This window comes from Sorex araneus, chromosome 1, assembly GCF_027595985.1.
Source record: "Sorex araneus isolate mSorAra2 chromosome 1, mSorAra2.pri, whole genome shotgun sequence".
NCBI lineage: Eukaryota > Metazoa > Chordata > Mammalia > Eulipotyphla > Soricidae > Sorex > Sorex araneus.
The window spans coordinates 7,540,011-7,559,374 of NC_073302.1; the positions used below are offsets into that span (position 1 = coordinate 7,540,011).

Below are 19,364 nucleotides of genomic sequence, written 5' to 3' on the forward strand. Positions count from 1 at the left end.
GCCCGCCCGTCGGGGCGTGGCCAGCGTGCAGGGGTGGGGTGGGGGGGGGGCCGGCCGGGGCCGCCCCGCAGACGGGCAGCGCGGCTCACACCACGCGCACGCCACTTGGGGAAGGGGAAGGGGCCAGCGGCGGGGCAGGTGCCGGCCTGAGCTCCTAACCGCTCTGAGCCTCAGTTTCCTCTCCCGGAAAACCGGGAAGTCCTCGGGAGTGCTTGCCTTGCCCGCGCCCCAAATTACATCGGATCCCCGGCACCGCGTACTGGTCCCCGAGCCCCGCCAGGAGTGATCCCTGAGCGCAGGGCCCGGAGTAAGCCCTGAGCACCGCCGGGGGATGGTGGCGGGAGGAGTGCGTGCCAACGCGGCCAGCTCGCAGGCGCAGCGGCCCCCTCATCTTCTCCCCATCATCCCTCCCACCCAACTCCAGGGGCGCCCCTCCTCCCCGCTCAGCGCGGGTTACCACCGAGCCAACAAAAACTGAGGAGCCCTCTGGGGTGCCCTTCTCAGGCTGCCGCCAGGGTTTGCAGGAATGCCTGTTGGGGTCTTGGGAACGACCGTGATGGATCCCAAGCTGGGGGAACCCGATGGTGCCCCCTTTCCCAGGCCTGGCCTTTCCTGCTTTCTACTCCGTCACCTTTTGATTGTAACCCATGGCCCGACCTTTCTCCTCTCATTTGGGCACAAGATAAGAGTGCAGACCCTTTCTTCTTCCCTCTCCACTCTTTTCCAATTCAGGAAGCCGCCAGATTCCTCTTTGTGTCGCGTGTCGCAGCCTCCCCTCCCCTCCCGCTGCCCAAGCACACCCCTCTTAGGCACTCAGTCTCATTGTCTTCTGGGGTCTCTTTCTGGTTGGTGTGGGGTTTTTTTTCTCTTTTTGCTTTTTGGGTCACACCTGGCGATGCTCAGGGTTTACTCCTGGCTCTGCACTCAGGAATTACTCCTGGTGGTGCTCATGGAATGCTGGGAATCGAACCCGGGTTGGCCACGTGCAAGGCAAACACCCTACCCTCTGTGCTATCGCTCCAGCCCCCTGGTTGGTGTGTTTCTTTGTGTGGCATGTGCCTTTCCTCCTCGTGGGAGAGGATTAGGGCACCTCATTTCGCAGGCACATTCTGTGACTCTCCCTCCCCATGAGCAGGGTGGTTCCCGAGACTAATCTCACATTACCCCAGGGGCTGGATCTGCTGTCTGCATCCAAATTCTCAAACTCCAGGGGTGAGAACCAGCAATCTCTTGGAATGAGGTTTCCAGGGCTTTAAGGCTTGGGAACTGGTGGAGTTCACGGCCCCCGATCTCCCAGATGAATTCAGGAATGATGTGCAATAGGTGTTTAATAAAATTAGTTTTGTGCTGAAGCAGTGCTCCTCCCAGGGGATGCATGAAGTCCAGGACCACAGGCGTGTAAAGTGGGAATGTGGTGGCCGGATTCTCGTGGGTAGACTGTGAGGGGACACAGGAAGTTGGGAGGGCGGGGAGGGCTTTCATGGAAACCTGTTTTGCATTCCGTGAATTGGTCAAGTGTGTTCTATCGAGTCAAATAGACAAAACGTTCTTAAGATATACAGAACTGGAGGAGGGGTGTGTGTATGTGTGTGCGTGCGTGCGTGTGTGTGTGTGTGTGTGTGTGTGTGTGTGTGTGTGTCCCTGTCCATTTCCCACATTTATCTCCTGGCAGCAGTAGCCTCTCAAGGCTGTTGTTACCAGAAAACACTGCCCCCTGCTGGCTACTCCAGTTCAGAGCAATGGTCCCTGCGATGCTCCCTCCGTGCTAAACCACAGTGGCCATGTGGGTTCCAAGGTCTGTCCTGCCCGGAGCCTTTGCACATGTCATTCCTCTCACCGAACGGCCTGAGTGACTGATTCACTCGTTTTTTTTTTTTCCTTTTTGGGTCACACTCGGCGATGCACAGGGGTTACTCCTGGCGGTGCTTGGGGAACCATATGAGATGCTGGGAATCAAACCCGGGTCGGTTGCGTGCAAGGCAAACGCCCTAGCCGCTGTGCTATTGCTCCAGCCCCCACTGCTTCACTCTTACCCGGTCTTCCCATTTCGTTCCGACGCTCCTCATCCCAGGAAGCCTCCCCTGCGCATCACCACAGGAAATGAGTCTGGAGCCAGGGACTCGTATATGCGTTCTTGGGTGTAGCGTCGGCCTCTGCCTGCAGTGGCAGGTCTGGGGGGCTGGTTTGGCTAACGTCTGTCTCCCCCAGCCTAGGGCACAGCCCTTGTAACGGGGTTTGGCCTGCCTGGTTCCTCCCCGGCTCCCCTGCAGAGACCTTCTCCCTCCTTTCCTTTTTCAGCTCTCCTGTGAAAGTCTCTCTTTCCTGTCCTGCCCAGTCTGTTTACTCATTTGCAAATTGGGAGAAGGTACAGACTTCTCAGAATTAGAGGGGGACAAGGTAGGCAAAAGCCCCCTAGAAGTTGTCCCAGGACCCAATATGCTTCTGGCTCAGTCTCAATAGAGAGCAACTTCTCTTCTTTTGTTTTTGGATCACACCCAGAGTGCTTAGGAGTCACTCCTGGCTGTGTTCAGAGATCATTCCTGGCACTGTTCGGGAAGCCATATGGCGTGATCAGGATTAAACCTGGGTTGGTTGTGTTCAAGGCAAATGCCCTATTTGCTGTACTCTCTCCAGCCCCTCGCTTCTCTTACTTTTGTGCTGACTCTTACCAAGATAGTTTCAGATGAGAAGAAATGGGTTTATGAGCACTGTTTAGAGAATACCCCTTATTGTCTAATCCTCCCTCTCGGAGAACCCGGCAAGCTACTGAGAGTATCCTGCCCACAAGGCAGAGGCTGGCAAGCTCCCCGTGGCATATTCAATATGCCCAAAACAGTAAGAACGATGGGTCTCATTCCCCTGACCCTGAAAGAGCCTCCAATGCGGCACCGTTGGGAAGGACAAGTAAAGAGAGGCTGCTAAATTCTCAGGGCTAGGACGAATGGAGACGTTCCTGGCCCCTGCTCGAGCAAATCAATGAACAACAGGATGACAGTGATAGTGATTTAGAGAATAATGGAAATAGGCCCCACCCCCCTCACATCTGAAACAATTACGTTGCAGGCATCACTTTATACAGTGCTTATAACAGTCCTATGAGGGAGCAACTGTCATTCCTTCCAGAAAACCAGGCGTTGAGGGTCAGGCATGGGGCCAACATGCTTTAAAGACTGCTATTAATATGAAAGTGAGGTGTGTCTTAACACATCCTTGGCAGTGCATTCAGGCTGTGGGCTCCGAGGCTGGGCTTAGCATGAGAGTGAGAAGATCAAGACCCGTGGAGGATTTGGAATCCACGGCTGGTGTGAGACAGGGTTTCTGTCCATCTTGAGGGTCAACTGAGACTTTTTTTTCCCAGTTTGTTTGTTTTTTGGGCCACAGCTGGCAGTACTCCGGGGTTACTCCTGACTCTGCACTCAGGAATTACTCCTGGCAATGCTTAGGGACTCTGATATTGAAGATTGAATCCAGGTTGGCTGCGTGCAACGCAAATGCTCTATCCACTGTACTATAGCTCTCACGGGACTCTTCATTCACAGAAACCCCCAGGCCCTCAGGAGGTTTCAGTGGGGCCTCTCCCTCTCTTTTTCCTTTTCATGGTTTTTGAGTCACATCTGGCCAAGCTCAGGGCTTACTCCTGGAAGTGCATGGGGGACACTATGAGGTGCAGAGGATCGAACCCAGGTTGGCCATGTGCAAGGCAAGCGCCTTCCCTGTTGTATTACCGCTCTGTTAGTGGGGCCTCTTAGCCCGGCTGGGTTTCCAGGGCAGAGAAAGTCCAATGAAGAATGGGGAATCTGGGGCTGGAGCAATAGCACAGCGGGTAGGGTGTTTGCCTTGCACACGGCCGACCCGGGTTCGAATCCCAGCGTCCCATATGGTCCCCTGAGCATGGCCAGGGGTAATTCCTGAGTGCAGAGCCAGGAGTAACCCCTGTGCGTTGCCGGGTGTGACCCAAAAAGAAAAAGAAAAAGAATGGGGAATCTGAGCCTTAGGAAGGTCACTAGACAGAGTTTGGAACCCAGAGCACAGGGACCCAGGTCTGCTCTCTCCTCCCTTCACCCAAATTAACTCTCTCTGCTCTGTGAGCTGGGGAAAGGGAATGAGTGAACACCCAGGGGATGGAGACCCTGGGACAGAGCAAGTCCCTGGGAAGATACTGAATAGGATAGTGATTGAGGAACAGGGCATGGGCTGTGCGAAGCCAGGACTCCGGGGTTCAGACTCTCATCACTGCTGATGACAGTACTGCAGTCACCTCCCAGAGCCCTGTGTGGCTTAACCAACACAGTGTGAAAGCAACCTTCCCTCCAAGCAGCCTTCCAACAGGGGCCGCCCTGGTGAAGGATGCAGGAAAGGGTTAAGCCAATATTGGCAAGAATACATTTTTGCAGAGGAACTATCCTGCAAGTGCAGGGAAGCGTTGCAACGTTTGGGCGTGGCAGGTGAGGCAGGGAGTGTGATGAGCGATGTGGCCGGGGGTCAGCTCACACAGGGATGCGAATGCCAGGATGAGGGCTTGAAAAAAAATTAAGCAAGGAACAACACGGACCAGCTAGCGGGCTAGTGAGGCGGGGAATGGGTAACCAGAGGGGGCGGCGGCGGCCCCGTCGCCAGAGAAACGGCCGGCAAAGCACCCGTGTGTTCTTACTCTTTGTCCCTGGGCAGCCAGGTAGGGCTGAGACCCCGGGAAGGAGCCGCGATGGTCCCGATCCTCAGAGGGTCGCCGGGGACCGACGCTGCGGCCACCCCAGAGACCGGTGGCCGCGCGCCACCTGGTGGCCGCAGTCGGGAGCAGCAGAGACCTCGCAAAGAGCGTGGCTTTGGCTCCGGGTAAACTGAGGCGGGGTAGACGGGGAGAGCGGGAGTGGGAAGTTGGGGGAGGGGGCGCTGGGCCCTTCCGATCGGCTCCCGCTGCTGTTCCCACCCGAATTTCCAGAAAGGCGAGCTGCGGAGCAGAGACGCCGACCGTGGCTCGGGAAGAGCCCCGGCCCCCGGCGGGCGTCCCGGGCCCGAGCCAATTTCCTGTGAAAGGCAGAGCGAGCGTCGTCAGGGGCCGAGCGCCGAGCGCCGGCCCATTCTTCGGGCAGGGCCGAAATGAAAGAGAAGGAAGGGACTCCGTGGTCTTTCCCGCCCACCCGGAGGTAAAAGGCCTTTAAAGAATAGCCCGGAAAGCGGAGTTTTATAGATTCCATTTGCATACGAACGCAGTCACCTCGCGGGGAACTCCGGTCCTTTAATCTCGGGTCCAATTTGCGGCCGCGCCGCGGCGGCCGGCCCCGGGGAGTGCCCGGAGCGCCGCCCCGCGGGCCCGCCCCCAGGGCCGGGCTTGGCCGCACGTGCTCGCCCCGCCGCCCCCCGCGGCCCGCCCTCGAGGGCGGCGCCCGCCCCCGCCGCCCCGCACGGGCCGGGCCCGCCGCCGCGCCCCCGCGCGCCGCCGCCCCCGCCGCGCCCCGCCGCCGGCGCGCGCGCCCCGGCCCCGCGCCCCCGAGCGGCCCGCGGCGGCCCCCGGGCGCGCCCCCCGCGCGGACTGCATCTCCCGGCGTGCCCCGCGCGGCCGTGCGCCGCGCCGCCGCGTGACGTCGGGGGAGGGAGCTGGCCAGTGCTGAGGGGGCGCGGCGCGCAGGGGCGCGGAGCCGGCGGCTCGGGGCCCAGAGAGCGCGGCGGCCGGGAGCCCGCCGGCCCCTGACAGCCCCCTCCCCCCGGCGGGCGACGACGACGACGGCGAGGACGCCGCTCATGGCGGAGCGGCGAGCCCAGCGCGGGCCCTGAGCGCCGCCGCATGGAGCGGGACGAGCGGCCGCCCAGCGGAGGGGGAGGCGGCGGGGGCTCGGCGGGGTTCCTGGAGCCCCCCGCCGCGCTCCCCCCGCCGCCGCGCAACGGTGGGTGAGGGGCGTGCGGCGCCCGGGGCCCTCCCGCGACCCTCCGCGCGCCCGCACGGCCGGGCTCCCCCGGCGCGGACCTTCGCCCCGACCCCGCGCCGCCCCTCGCGCCCTCCGCGCCCGGGTCCCCCTCGGCGCGGACCCTCCCCCTGCGGCCCGGGTCCCCGGCCCCGACCGACCTTCGTTTCCCCCTCCCCCCGCGCCCGGGCCTCCCCTCCCCCCGTCCCCGGCGTCCCCTCCCCCCCCGCGGGTCCCCTCCGCTCGGACCCCTCTCCCCTCCCCCGGTCCCTCCGCTCGGACCCCTCTCCCCTCCCCCGGTCTTCTCCGCGCGGGCCGTCCCTGCCCCCCGGGTCCCCTCGCGCGGGACCCCCGCCTCGGTTCTGGTCCCGGGCGCGGGGAGTCCCGCTGCCTAGCGCCCCCACCCCCACCCCCGGGGTCCCCTCCGCGGGGTCTCCTCCCCGCCCCCCCAAAGGTTTTCGGCTCCGGGCACTCCCGTCCCCTCCCCCCGCCCCCTGCGCGCTGCCCCACGCGGGTCCCTTCTGTCCCTGCCGACCTGACGCCACACCCCGACCCCCCCCTCCCTCCGCAGCCCCGGGCCCGGGGTCCCCGGCTGGGCACTTTGGCCGGGACCTCCGACACCCCGTGGCCCTCGGCTGCAGCCCGGCGGCCCCGCTCCGCGGGCTCCGCGCGCTCCGGCCGGCCGGGTCTTTTGGGGACACCTGCCTCTGGCGCCCGCGCCCGCCCCGGCCCCACCTCGCCCCCCGCTGCCCCCTGGGCCAGCGCGGGGTCGGCGCCCCGGGAATTCCTCACCTGGCCCGGCCCTTCCCACCGCCCCGGCCCGGCCCTGCCCTCGCGGCCGCCCCGGGGTCCCCAGGTTCCCGGCCTCGCTCGCCGGTGGTGGTGGTGGCGGTGGGGGGGGACCCGCCTCGCCCTCCTACCCCCCCCCCCCCCGCGCTCCTTCTCCCCGCGGGGTGTTTTATTTGTATCTGTTTGATATTTTCCCCCCTCGGTGTTTGCCGCGGAATGTTTTTATTGGTAACGTGTAAGGAGCTTTTGTGAGGTCGTAAAAGGTGAACTTTTGAACTTGGAAAGCGCCCTGGAGCAATTAGTGCAGGCGATAGCCCCGGGAGGCCTGCATTACAAAGGGTGCTCGTCCCGGCCGGCAAACGCTCCGGCGGCAAACCCGATTTATTTATTTATTTGCCCTGCCTTCCACCTTTCACGTCTCCTCATTTCCGAATAAAGGACGGGCTCGGGGGAGCCGCGCGCCCCCTCCCCTCTCCGCGCCATAAACGCGCAATTCTCTGAAAGATGCAGGACCGAGCAGTTCCTAACAAGTACCAGATTTCAAACTGAATGCAGACACCCGGCACAGTTAGGAGGCACTAAAAATTAATTGCTTCAGCGAGAAGTTTCCCTATCGGGACAGTGACCTGGCAGGTGTGAGGGAGGAAACCTGGAGATAGGGCCACGGAGGTGCGGGGCTGCCGCGGGAGCCGGGAGCGGCCGGAGGGGGCACGCAGGGGGTGCATCTGCGAGTTTCTTCGTTTATTAACCGATCGGACCTTTGTTGAGGATTGAACTGGTGTGGGTGTTGGTTTTTTTTTTTTTTCCAAACCAGTTAAGGGAGAAGTCTTGTTGAGAGCCTGGTTAACTTCACTGGATGTTACCGAGCAGATAGCTGTGCTTGTCCTTTGAAATGGATCTTAATTTTATTTTATTTTTTTTTTAAAAAGATGTCGGTGATATGCGGTGTCTAGGTGGTTGGCAGTCTCAGGGGATGTCTTTGGAGACTAATTTCTGAATGTGAACATGTTTGAGATCAATAAAATTCCGTGTCACAAAGGAGGAGGCTAGAATCCAGTTAGGGTAGGAGACAGTAGCACGGGAACAAAGGATTTCTTTAGTAAGCTTTTGACTTTTTAAGCTTGTTAAGTGGAGGTTTGGTATTAACGTGTGAATGCTGTCAATTCTGATCTAAAATTCATCATGCCTTTTTTTTTCTTTCCTTCCCCCCAAGCCAACAGTAGATCTATCTTACAACTCGGATTAATGTGTGTTTTCATAGTGCCTTTCTGTGTGTGAATACTTCCTGTACCCACCTGTGCATAACACAGCATAACGCAGCAGATGATGGGTTTTACTCTAGGATTTCCAGTTTCACTTGAGAATAATGTTCTAAGGAAGTCTGAGAACTGCATTTGGGATTAATTATTCATTAGTACATTTTAAGGAACTCATTGGTAATTTTAACTCTTAATCAAATTTCCCAGTTATAGTCTCATTTCCTCAATTGATCAGAACCATTTAAAAGAATGTTATTGAGCAAGCCACTGATGCTTACATGGCTCTCTTATTTTACATGATTCCAATTTAGTGCTCCCAGTTTTTTTGGTTTAAAAAAACACTGGGATTTTTGACAGTTTGATGGGTATAAAAGGGAAAGGAAAAGATGAGACTGTTGTGAGATTGTTGTGAAATGCTTAATTTTTTAGTGCAAAGCAAGCATTGTGTACTGTTTTATATTCATGTACTGCTTTATATTCATATCTCTGTAATTGATCGCAGAAAACATGCCAAAATTAAAAAAAATCTTTGAAGTAGTATACTTCTTATACACTTCCTAATTAATTTTTTTTTCAAAAGTGAATAAAATTGTTTGAGTTCTAAGCAGGGAAAATGAATTCTCTTCACTTTTTACCCTAACAACTGATTGCTATTTTGTATGAAATAAGTGCAATAGAAACGCTCTCTAGATAGGAGGTCTTTTGATTTGTGTCATGAAGAAATAAACTGAGGGGGGAATTTTAGAAACGTTTTCCTTCTGGAACTGCCATTGATCTGAATTTACAGTCCTTTAAATGGTTTTTTATTATTCTACTGGAATAGGGTTGCTAGTCTTTTGATGCACCATCATCCTTCCAGGAATTCTTTGCTTACTGTGCTAGGTATTTTCAGTTGTTACTTGTAGATTTTCATAACAAACATAAGCTCATTTGGTCAAAATAGTGGTTTGCTACACTTTGGGGTTTTAAAGGAAAACAAAAGATTTGAGGACATATGTGCTGAATATGGCATTTAGTCATTTTACTTAAGACAAAGAGGAATTGACTTAAATTTTTAAGTAACGTAAGGTTACAAGCTCTAAGCAATAGTTAAAAGCATATCTTATAGTATTTAGAGTGAAATTACACTTTGGAGGCAATAGGGCAAAGTTAACCTTACAACATGATGCCTTTTTAGTTTGCACTGACCATTCCATTCAAGGGTTTGTCCCAGAAAATACATTAGCAAGTATTTTTCATGGCAATTTAACTTTCTCGGTTCTGACTTTAAAAGGTTAATTCTGTGACTCAGAATTTTCTGTTTCTATTTTTAAAAAAGCATATTATAAAAGTATTCTTTAGTACAAACAACTCCCAGGTTTTTTAAGTAGGTTCTGTGACTGACTCCAAAAAAACACTGGAAGCCAACAATGAGCAGATTCAGTGGTGATTTGAGCAGCCTGAGTATATAACCACATTTTCAACTCAGATTTTCATTCACTGAGTATTTTCTGAACATCAGTGGTCCATTAATCAAAAGATGACTATTGATATGCTTTCTAATATTAAATAATTCTGAATTCTCTAGCACAGAGAGGTGCATTTTTGCATGTGTGTGTGCTCCAGAGCACACGTTTGTGAAAAGTGAATTAGATGGGAAGGGAGAAGCTAATGGAAAAAATGCTTCATATTTTAAGGCAACAGCTTAAGATATGCTCAGATCACGTACTTTCAAATGTCACTCATTACTTTATTCTCAGTTTCCTTTTGGGATTAGAAAGACAAAACCAGAAAATAAGCTTTGGGGTAAAATATCTAATTTTACTTGAATGGAGTTTGGAAGATAGAATTGCCAACTGATGCTGTGATACTGGCAGAGCATTTGCTCTAAAGTTGGCTTTAAGTTGCTAATAATGTTAACAAGTTTGGGATCTGTGGCTGAGTAGTTTCATTCTGTGTTAAGACATCACTTTATTTTTATAATTAGGTGGACATTTGTTGGTTTGTGTTGAATAAGTTGTTTTGTGTTAATGAATTGTGTTCTGAGGGACAAAAGTTGAGTCAGAAAAAAATTTCTAAGTTCTGACTCGACAAAGTTTGCATTTCTGTAAAGAATCAAAGTGTCCTTGACACAGTTTTGAACAGAAGGTAGCTATTGAATATGCCCATACAAGTTGTAATTTAATATACCCAATTCTTGGTAATTCAAAGTATTACAGAACCAAGTTGTTGAAGTAAATCTGTTCTTTTAGACTTTTGTATGTTAAGGTTAACTTTTTTCCTAGCTCAGGTAATAAGGGTCTTGAATTGGTAACTACAGTTTAGAAATGCTAGAATTATTAAAAGTTGCCAAAGAATACTGTGCAAGTAATTCCTTTGGGGGAGGGAGAATGCCAGTGTTAAGTTCCTGCACGAAAGGCTTCAGGTTCATCTGAATTCAATCTTAAATTGAAAAAAATAACTCTGACCTAACTTTGATAGGCAGAATTCCTAGACCCAAGCCCTATTTTCTGTTTATTGCCTGTTTTCCAGCATGACTTGTCTTAACAAATAAGATAAGGCTGTTAGACCACAAATAATGGGAAATTAGCAGAAAACTGCTGGGGTGTTTAGCTTGCCTTTTAGTGGGGTTTAGAAATAACTGTTGAGTAGAGCATGAAAGGATAAAATGAAAAAAATAAAAGTGGAAAGAATAAAATATTTCCAACTTAATTTTTTCTTTCTTACTGCTATTAAACTTGCATCCTGTGGAGAACACCTCAGGAAAACAGATTTTTTTTTATTTGTTTCAATTATTTAAATAAGATTTTAGTATGTAACTTGGTAATTCTAATTAACAGTGATTTAGTTGGAGGAGCAGATAAGAATTTCCTCTACTGACTGCTGGGGAGCTGAATTGCTTTTTTCCCCACCCCCAACTGCACCAAATCTTTTGATCCCTAAGCTACAGTGGTTGTCATTTGAGAAAGCAAACAAGGAAAATAAGTTTGGAAACTGCCTACTTAGGAGCTTCATTTGCATTTTGAAAGTTTTGTACTTTAAAAGGAGGGAATTAATTTTTAATTATGTGAGTCATTATGAGAACCTCAAAATTTATCTTAAAGGAAGTGAACTGACCAAACTCACATGTAAGTAGAAAATTCCTGAAAAGTTCTTTTCTTCCTTTAACATTTTTGAATTGTTTTGTTATTCACAGCTTCAAAATTTCAGATGAGATTATTTTAACCATACATTCAGAGGAGGCATTCAGATGTTTTTATTTCCTTTAAGGGTGTGTGTTGGGTGGGGGAAAGATGTTAACTTTTATGCAGGCATTCAGATGTTTTTATTTCCTTTAAGGGTGTGTGTTGGGGGGGGGGAAGGTGTTAACTTTTATGCAAGGAAAATTTTTGTTCCATGTAGCGTGTAGTTTCACCATCAACATTATATGTTAAGTTCGAACAAAGAATCACAAAATCTTAGGTCCTACAAACTGCAATTCAAAGTGTCTTCAAATGCTGTGGAGTTTTGATCTAATTGCAAACCGCGTACCCTGCAATTTGTTTACGCCAGAGAAGCTATTCAAGCATAAACCACAGATGGCAGTAGTAGCATATTTTTCTTTTTCTGTGGCCGGGCTCTGCCTTTCAGTGGGTGTCAGGTCCGCTGGCACTGTGGGTAAGTCAGCTGGCAGGTGTAACGTTTCCAGAACCAGTTCCCCAGGCAGCAGCGTGTAACGTATTTGGGAAACAAATCCGGGCATTTGATTTGAAGATAGACTCTGTGGGTGGTTTGAACCAAAATAGTGACCTTGCTGTATTGTCAAAGGAAATGCAGGATTATAAAAGCAGATTTAGTAATAGTGATGAGAGAATTGCTTAATAAGCTATAGCATACTAGAACTTTAGGGGTGGTATTAGCAAGGATATCTAACATGATTTGCCTAAACAGTTGTTTGCGTTGGAGACAGTTTATAGTTTAAAATATACTCGGGGCTGGAGCGATAGCACAGCAGGTAGGGCATTTGCCTTGCACGTGGCCGACCCGGGTTCGATTCCCAGCATCCCATATGGTCCCCTGAGCACTGCCAGGAGTTAATTGCTGAGTGCAGAGCCTGGAGTAACCCCTGTGCATCGCTGGGTGTGACCCCAAAACCAATATATACATATATATATGTATATATATTATTAAAAGAGAAATGCTCCCTAAATTCTTCATATGGAAGAAGTAGTCTTATAATTTTTGGTATCCCCTTCTGTTTTATAGCATCTTGAAATTTAGATTGGAAAAGAGCATCGGAGGTCTATGGATTTTGTTTATTTTATTATTTTATTTTATCTTTTTTGCTTTTTGGGTCACACCTGGCGATGCACAGGGGTTACTCCTGGCTTTGCACTCAGGAATTACTCCTGGCGGTGCTCAGGGGACCATATGAGATGCTGGGAATCGAACCCTCGTACAAGGCAGACGCCCTACCCGCCGTGCTATGGCTCCAACCCCATGGATTTTGTTTATTGTTACAGGATCAAAATTTTGGTTTTATCTTTTTACTGCTTTCCAAAATACTGATTTAAAAGGGACATAATTGATTAAATCAGTTTTTTAAAACTTGCTGTGACTTTTGTTGTTACCTTTGGGCCACACACACACTTGGTGATTCTTGGGCCTTTGGGACTACGTGGGGTACCAGAAATTGAACCATCTTGGCAGCGTGCATGGCAGGCGACCTACCCTGCCCAAGGTAGTGTCTCTTTGACTTTAGTTCTTCTTGAACAAAAGAAAAAAGAATGACACTTCGAAGACCTATACACTTTTTATCCTTTCTCACCTCTTACCTTTTGAAATTTATGTGATTAATGAAGTAATCTGTTGAATTGCATTGTTCTCCGTTATCTTACCATTTGTTGACGTTACTGAAATGTTTCAGATGTATTATATCCTGGCTTTTTCCTTAAGAACGTTACTTTAGTATCTAGACCAACAGTCTATGGGGGTCCCTGAGACCCTTTCTGGAAATGCCTGAGGTCATTTCTGTGTGTGTGTGGGGGGGCATGAACATGCATTCTTTACCTCCCTGCGTTTGTTTTTATTTATACCTTGCTTCCCCCTCTCTTTCATTGATGTTGTAGCTCTGGGGGTTGAGCACATTGTTAGTTGTGTTTGCACACCAGGTTGAGGTGCTTGCACACTAGCCTGTGGCGCAGCGGGCAGCACTCTTCTAGATGCGGGGGTTTCCGCATGTTACCACTGGGAATTACACCCCTTAGTTATGCTCACTTCCTGGGAGGGGGTGTTGTACCTGCAGCTGGAAGTGCTGGGGGGTCGCAGTTAGCAGAGCTGTTACGCTTAAACAGCAACGTTTGTTTTCAGGATCTTGCTCGGGCATGGAAAGCACCTGATTTTGCAGGTGCCTTAACCACACACAGAGCCATCTCCCAGCGTCCTTGTGCAATTTACTTGGTTTTGGCGCCATACCCAGTGGTGCTTAGCGTCTACTCCTGACTCTGCTTCGGAGTCACTCCTGACATGTGGGGTACATGTGGGGATCAAACCGTGGTTAGCTGAATGCAATGACAGGCCTCATGCACTTAAAGACACACACTCACAAGACCCCAGACCACTTAAGCATGTGTTTGATGCACCCTGGGTTAGTGAGTGTGCAAGTTCCACAGATTGGTGCAGGCACCACAAGTAAGCAGGTGTTCCAGCCCTGGTCAGCACCACTGCTGGGGGGGGGAGGAAGAGAGAGAGGGGGAAAGAGAAGGGGAGAGGGAGAGAGAGAGGGAGGGAGGAAGGGAATGAGAGAGGAGAAGGGGAGGGGGGAGAGAGGGGGAGGGGGGAGAGAGAGAGAGAGGTTGTTTTAACAACATCAGTAATAATAGAGGGGAAAGAAGGAAAGGATGATTTCCCTTGGTGGCCAGGGATGAACTCGAACAGGGCAGGAGCACGTGCTTCACAGGCATGAGGCCTGGGACGTGTTCCCTGGCACTAAAAACAAGAAAACTACAACAAAAACAATGTCATTGATGTAGTAAAAGTGGTTACTTCGATGGGCTTTTGAGTACATGAGTTTTCTTTTTTTTGCCAGGAAATGGCAGATCTACACAGAATTTCTGCTGCATATCAAAGTAGAATGGTTGGTTGGTGGGTTGTGGACCACACAGGAATCACACACCCTTCCCCCCCCCATAGTGCTTTGGGGGGATCATGTGGTGCAGGGAGTGAGACCTGGGCGGTCTGCATGTAAAGCTTGCAACTCAGCCTGTTGAGTGCTCTTTGGCCCAAATAGTTGTTTCAAGGAAAAGTGCTTCTGCAATTATGTCCCAGCTGAACTAATAGCATATATATATATATATGTATATATATATATATATATATTTAAAATAAAACATCAGCTTTTCCCCCTCCCCCCTCCGCCCCCAGATCCTAGTTTTGAAAAACTTTCTGCCAAAAAAGTTTGGGGGCAGTAATGATAGTATAGTGGGTAGGGTGCTTTCCTTGCACGTGGCTGACCTGGGTTCAGTCCCTAAGCACCCCATATGGTTCCCTGGGCCCCATCAGGAGTAAGCCCTGAGCACTGCTGGGTGTGGTCCAAAAACAAAAAAAAAACCCGAAAGAGAGAATTGCTCCTGTTTGCTATCAATACACTAGTTATAAGGGCTTTTTCCTTATCTACAAAAGCTGTGATTCCGTCAATGTCATCTTGCAGTTTGGCCTGCCCTTTAGCCTACTTTTCACTAAGGAAAGTGGTAATAAAATCTCTATGGTAAAGTATCTCCTCTTCTGTTCTAAGAATACCCTCACCTAGTGTAAGTAACATTTTAGTGTAAGTCAATTAGGAGTTGTTAAAGAGAAAGGGATTTACTTCTTAGGGTACTTACTGGGTAGAAGTCACTCTGAACTAAGCTTGATGACAGAAGAAATGTCACATAACAATGTGAATAACAGTAGAAGTTACTGGATTGGAATTGAAGATGAAGTTTGTGATGAAAGAGCAGTGAGTTATTCCGGTTTCTTTTCTGTGAGCTCTAATTACTTCGTGGAGTTCTCTGCGGGTTGCAAGCAAAGTCGAAAGAAATACAAGTCTTTCCTTTTTCGTTTTACTGCACAGATCATAATATTTTGGTACCAGGGGTTGAACCTGGCTATTCCATGTATATTAAGCATGTTCCTTACCACTGAGCTCAAATGCTCAGATTTGATTTCAAGTCTCAGATAGAAATCTTTAAGTACTTTCTTCATCAGTTGCCTTCAGTTTCCTTAATTACTGAACATAGTAATCGAAGTAGATTTTCTTTCCTTTTTCATATTCTTGTTGTACTCTTGAAATCTAATCTGCCAGGAAGCTTACTCTCAAACCTATTCAGTCCTTCTTCCAAGATACCTATTTAGCATAAGAAACCACCTGGGGAGACCCCCTGGTACCTACTGAGAAGGCTTTGTTTTTTAAGACCCGTCAGCCAGTTTTCAGTTAGGGAAGAAAGATTTTGGTGAGATGGTGTGAGAGGGAGAGCAGAAATTCTGGAGTGTGATAGAATTTAGATCACATGTGACTGTCACTTGACATTTCTGAACATTTCTGTTATTTAAAATAACAGCAGCTAATATTTATGTAGCGCTTACTTGATAATGTTCAAGCTTACTTTATCCCCAGAACCCTATGTGGTAGGATATTCTATTACTTCCGTTTTATAGATGTGAAAACCGAGGCTCACAGATTAAGCCTCAAGTTTTAGTAGAGCTAAGTTTTTTTTATTTTTTCTGAATTTAGTATCTCCTTCCTCCATACTCTCCGCACTGTGTTATGTCCTCCTCCCCCTCTTCTTTGGTGTGTGTGTGGGGCCACACCTGCAATACTGACTGACTTATTACTCCCAGTTCTGCTCTCAGGGATCACTACTTCGAGGGACTTGGGGGACCAGCAGGATGCTGCAGATTGAACCCAGGTTGGCACAAGTGTGTTCCCGGCTGTCCCATCATCGCTCCTTCTCCCCTCCCCCCCCCCATACTGTGCTTCTGAAATCCGCTGCAGTGTTGTTAGGATTAGAGACAGTCTGTAAAGTGCTGAGGAGAGTGTTCTCCCATAGTAGGACTTGTGAAAGTAGATTAATGAGAGCTTCTGAGGCCTTGAACTCAGCTCCTTATGGTTTAGGTACAAAGACCCACTCAGCGTTGCAAGTCACTTTTTTACTCTATTTATTTATTTTGAGGTATTATTTATTTTGACTTGTTTTGGTGACACCCAGTGATGTTCAATGTGGCGGTGCTTTGGGGGGCCATATGGAGTGCAGGGAATCGAATCCAGGTGGGCCTCATGCAAGGCAAATGCCCCTGCTGTATTAGTGCTCCAACCCCGGCTCATGTTACTTTAAATAAGCTTAGCATTAAATAAATTTTAAGAATCAGGGACAATTTTAGTGACTCTTTGGGGTGCAAAGGAAAAATGGGCTTTGCAGGGATTCCATCTTTATTTTACTGTGTCCTTGGCATTAAACAGAAGAAGTTGGTGTTTTCAGGCTGCAGAGATAGTACAATGGGGGACGTTGCTAACCTTACAGCTGACCTGGGTTTGCTCCCAGTACCACATACTGTCTGTCCCCCTTGTCCCTCCAGGAGTGACCCCTGAGCACAGATCTAGGAGTATGTCCTGAACACAACTCATTGTGAACGAAAAGGAAAAAAAAAAGAGGAATGGGTGTTCCATGATTGTAGGATGAGTAGATTAATGAAAAAATAATCTCCTTAGGTATCTTTCTTCTATATATCATATCCCTTTGAGTCTGAATTCTTGTTTGACGTTGTAAAAGGTCTACAGAACTTAAAGCAAAGGAGTCTGTTTTTAAGTTACTTGTGAGTATTGGGCCAGTATTTAAGCCAAGTGTGTTGATGCCGAGTCCAAGGTCTGATGTTGCTTTCCTGGACCTAGAATATAGTTTCTATATGGAAACGTGGTTCTGCTTGTAATGTGGCTAGATAAACCAGGCTAAGACAGTAAACAAGTAAACTTGTTTCACTGTGTTTGGAGAAAACAGTTAAGGAAGGTTTTCTCCCTAGTACCTTTAAAAATTTTGTCGCTCAAAAGCTGGCAGTATGAAAGGGAAAACCAACCCCAGGAGGTTGATGTCACCCATTGAAAGTTTGTACTCTCTCGCTGGTCCTGAGAAAGGGATTTTTTTTAATTTTGCAAATAAGTGGTGCGAAAAATGTGAGATTATGGCTAACAGATTATGGCAGCAATGTGCTTAGGAAAGAATTTGAGGGAGAAGACTGGCCACGTCATTTGAGGAGTTCGGAGGCCCTGGTACGAGTTGACGGATCTGGGCTTTGAATCCTGAATCTGAGTCCTGATTCCAGCTCTGTTTTAAAGGCATGTCTCACGCTGGAGAGCCAGCACAGAGGATAAGACATTTGCCTTGCACACGGCCGACCCCTTTTGATCCCTTGCATCACATATGGTACCTTGAGCACTGCCAGAGTGATCTCTGAGCACAGAGCCAGGAGTAAGCTGTGTACTGCAGGTTGTGCCCCACCCCCCCCAACACGGAAGAGAAGGAAAGAAAAAGTAGTCTCTCTGGGCAGTCTACAAAAGGAAGGATCTGGGGACCAGCGAGGTGGCACAGGGCTGAATGTTTCTAACAACTCGAGGGACGATCCTTAAGCGTCACAGGGTGCGGCTGCCCTTCCCTGCAGATGATAGTTCCTGAAAGGCTTTTCCAGCTGTACCGATGAATTGGGTCGAGCAGTTTGCGAAGTTTGGAAAAGCCCCTCCTACAGCAGATGGCTGTGGTGTTCGTTCACAGCCATGGTTTATTCTCTGGGTTGTTTCGTTTTTTTAGTTTTGGGGTCGCACCTGCTGGTGCTGTTCCGTGCTCAGTGCTCCGGGGCTCCTCCATGCCTGCTCGGGGGTTGTTCCTAGAGTGTTTGGGGGGGGACAGGTGGTGCTGGGGATTGAGCTAGACCTCTTGGGTGCAAAGTGTATGCTTGGTAATCCTTTGAGCTCTCTCCAGCCCCTTGCTTGAGTTCTTGATACTATTCAGTCATGCCCCTAGGAACATTGTGTTTGTTTTTGGGCCACACTTGCAGTGCTCGGGACTTACTCCTGGCTGTACATTCAGGAATCACTCCTAGGGGTGCTCAGGTAACCATCTCGCACGCTGGGGATCAAACCTAGATCTGCTACCTGCAGGGCAAGTGTCCTACCGCTGTGCTGTCATTGCAGCCCGGCCCCTAGGAACGTACTTACATTTCCTCTGTTCTGTTTCCATGTTTGGATTTTAGAACACTTGATTGCTTGAAAGTCTGCGGGATCAGATTCAGAGAGGGCTCAGCTGAGGATACACTTTGCGTATGGAAGGCCTGAGTTTGATCACAGACTCCACATGGTCCCTGGAGCAACACCAGGAGCCACCCCCAAGAACAGAGCCTGGAGTAGATCCTGGGCACCAACATATGTACCCCCGCCCCACCCCCAATATTTTTTCTTAGGATCAGCTAATTTACGTAAATTTACCTGACTTTAATTTTATAGGAGTGTTTATCGTTCTGGGCCCGAGTGATAGTGCAGTGCGTAGGGTGTTGGCCTTGCGCATCTGGGTTCGATCCCTGCATCCCATATGGTCCCCCAAGCCTGTTGGAAGTGTACCCTGAGCTCATTCATAGCCAGGAGTAAGTCCTGAGCACCGCGAGGCTTGGCCCAAAAAGCAGGCGAAAAAATAAAAAAGAAATATTTATCGTCGTGAAATTAGTTTTTATTTCTTTTTGTAACTTTTCTTTGCACATGTCACAACTTATTCTTTGTGTGTGTGTGTGTGTGTGTGTGTGTGAGACGCAAGATTTTATTGAATAAAATTTACTTAGATGTGAGAAGAGAAAAAGAGAGGAGAGTGTGTTCAAGGGAGAATACTAGCTTGAAAGAGGAAGCTACAGCTTGGTTTTGTAAGGATAATTTCACTCACTGAGTCAGGCTCATTTAAGTTTTCCCTGCATTTTCATGAAGGTTATCAGCAAAAAATCATTTAGCATTGAGAAGTCCTTAAAAATTAAATTTTCTTTTCTTTTTTTTTTTTTGAGAATGTGAATTCATTAAGGAAAATTAGAAAATCTTAAATGCCATTGGTGTATGAAAAGAACCCAGCTGGAAAGGGGCAGCGTGCTTGGGGGAGGGGCGAAGTGTGTGTGTGGCGGTGGGGCGGGGAGGGGGAGGCGTGGAGAAAGGGAGCTGTAGTTAGAATATTCATCAATCATTTTACTGGCACCAGGAAACCAATCAGCCTTTCAGAAGAGAGAATTTAATCAATCATCTAATGTGGGAAATTACAATTGCTTTTCTACAGAGAAATATTCTTTTGCTGATAGATCAAATCTGAAACGTACTGATCCGAATTCAGAGTTAACTGATGTCACCTCTGTCAAGTAGTTACCTTTCAGTGCCACTAAGATGAGGAAATCCATTTAACAC

The 19,364-nt window shown here is 49.2% G+C and overlaps 1 protein-coding gene across 2 annotated transcripts in view; it reads left to right on the top strand.

Annotated features, from left to right (window-relative positions):
- Positions 1–5,612: 5,612 nt before the first annotated feature.
- The window catches only part of NR6A1 (nuclear receptor subfamily 6 group A member 1), a 204,748-nt gene continuing 190,996 nt past the window's right edge, over positions 5,613–19,364 (top strand). For both annotated transcript variants that reach the window (XM_055122465.1, XM_055122470.1), the window contains exon 1: positions 5,613–5,882. In XM_055122465.1, coding sequence (XP_054978440.1) covers positions 5,783–5,882 — 100 coding nt within the window. In that variant the 5' untranslated portion in view covers positions 5,613–5,782. The remainder of the gene's footprint in view (positions 5,883–19,364) is intronic.